The 1,549-nt window shown below is 32.5% G+C and overlaps 1 protein-coding gene across 1 annotated transcript in view; it reads left to right on the forward strand.

Moving 5' to 3' along the window:
* The window catches only part of LOC111389507, a 5,528-nt gene extending 5,173 nt beyond the window's left edge, over positions 1-355 (forward strand). Inside the window, exon 2 of the mRNA XM_023014430.1 lies at positions 327-355. Coding sequence (XP_022870198.1) covers positions 327-355 — 29 coding nt within the window. The remainder of the gene's footprint in view (positions 1-326) is intronic.
* Positions 356-1,549: the final 1,194 nt, after the last annotated feature.

Genomic DNA, 1,549 nt, shown 5'->3' on the forward strand with positions numbered 1-1,549 from the left:
TTTTTTTTTTTCAGCATGTAACAACAAATGAAATTCAAGAAGACTTTTTAATTATTTATTTTTGTTTTAAGCGAGGCCAAACATACTTATTCTCTAACATGTTCCTTTCTTTCTTAATATAATCCGATACTAACCAATCCTCTTGCCAAATCTGCATTGAACTCTATATTCTGCAGAAGATGCCTAGAAAGAGCTTCTTATTTTTTATATGTATGCTAGACAAAACATCTCCATGTTACTTGTAGTCTAGTGTATTTCTCTATCTCAATATCCTAGCTAGCCAATCATCCATATGAAATATGTTATAACCAATGTTTAATTTCTAGACAATTCTAGATTATACAACAGCGTATAACGAACAAAATGTTACAAGTTTTTTCTCCTTTAATCATGGCAAATCAATGGTCTTGAACCAAAGTTCCATTATATGTATGCTTCACTAATTCAAGAAACTTATCATAATTCATAAATCCAATTTTCATATTCATTATCTTCCATGCATCAGAAACTAATACAAGTCAATATCTCTTTTTAGGGGGAAAAATCTGCAAAGAGAGAGAGAGAGATTACTTATTAAATCCCATGGTTCACACTTATTCAGATCAGCTTCTTCGATGGCTCTTGCACTGAAGCTTCTGTCCAAAACTTTCTTCACAAGATAATGAATAATGATCTCTTCGTCTGTGGGATGGAATCTGAATCCTGGAGGCAAATCCATATTAATTTGTTTAAGCAAAAAAAAAAGCACCCGCAGAAGCTTCTAAAAACCCTAACTTTTTTAGGGTGAAAATTTGCTAGAAAATCTGCAAATGAGGAAGTGGAATTCTGGAAGAAATGGGATAAAGGAATTATATATAGATGGAAAGAAGGTGGTGTTTAATTAATTAATTCCACGAAAGGGATGAGAATTGGGTAGTTTCTTGGGGAGAAAGGAAATTGCACGGAAACCGTTAGACTTTTACAAAAATAAACAAGACTTCTGGTGCAAGTGTTACATCACAAGACAACAATTACTTGGCTATGCCTAGTGCCACGTGATATTGGATAAGGTTGAACAGTATAATTTAAAAAAACTAGCTTATTTTCCCCCATTATACCAAACTCGATGATATATTGTTTAGTCTCGAATAGCATTGCACCGTAAACACACTACAATATGTTTGGTAAACGGTACTAAACGCGATCAACGTGGAGTAGAAAACATACGCTAGTGGTTTTGTGGGATCTGGCATTTTCAATTTTCAATGATGTCATCATGGTGATGATATTACATGTTTTAATGGATATTACCAAAGGATATATTCTGTCTGAAGCTAAGATACACGTTCATCCAACGTGTTTCTTCATGGAATACTATGATGACTATATGCTCAGTTTCTGACTCAGTTAGGCAAGTCTACCTTTTTTTATCTTTGTTTAGAAATTTAACAAAATGAAAAATATGTAATGTTATAATGCATTTTAAATTTAGGGTTAGATCTTGTGTGCATTTCGTTTAAAAAAATAATGTCAAAGCTTTTCCTTTCCATAAAATAATATTACACGTAAA

This window comes from Olea europaea, unplaced genomic scaffold (genome assembly GCF_002742605.1).
Source record: "Olea europaea var. sylvestris unplaced genomic scaffold, O_europaea_v1 scaffold599, whole genome shotgun sequence".
NCBI lineage: Eukaryota > Viridiplantae > Streptophyta > Magnoliopsida > Lamiales > Oleaceae > Olea > Olea europaea.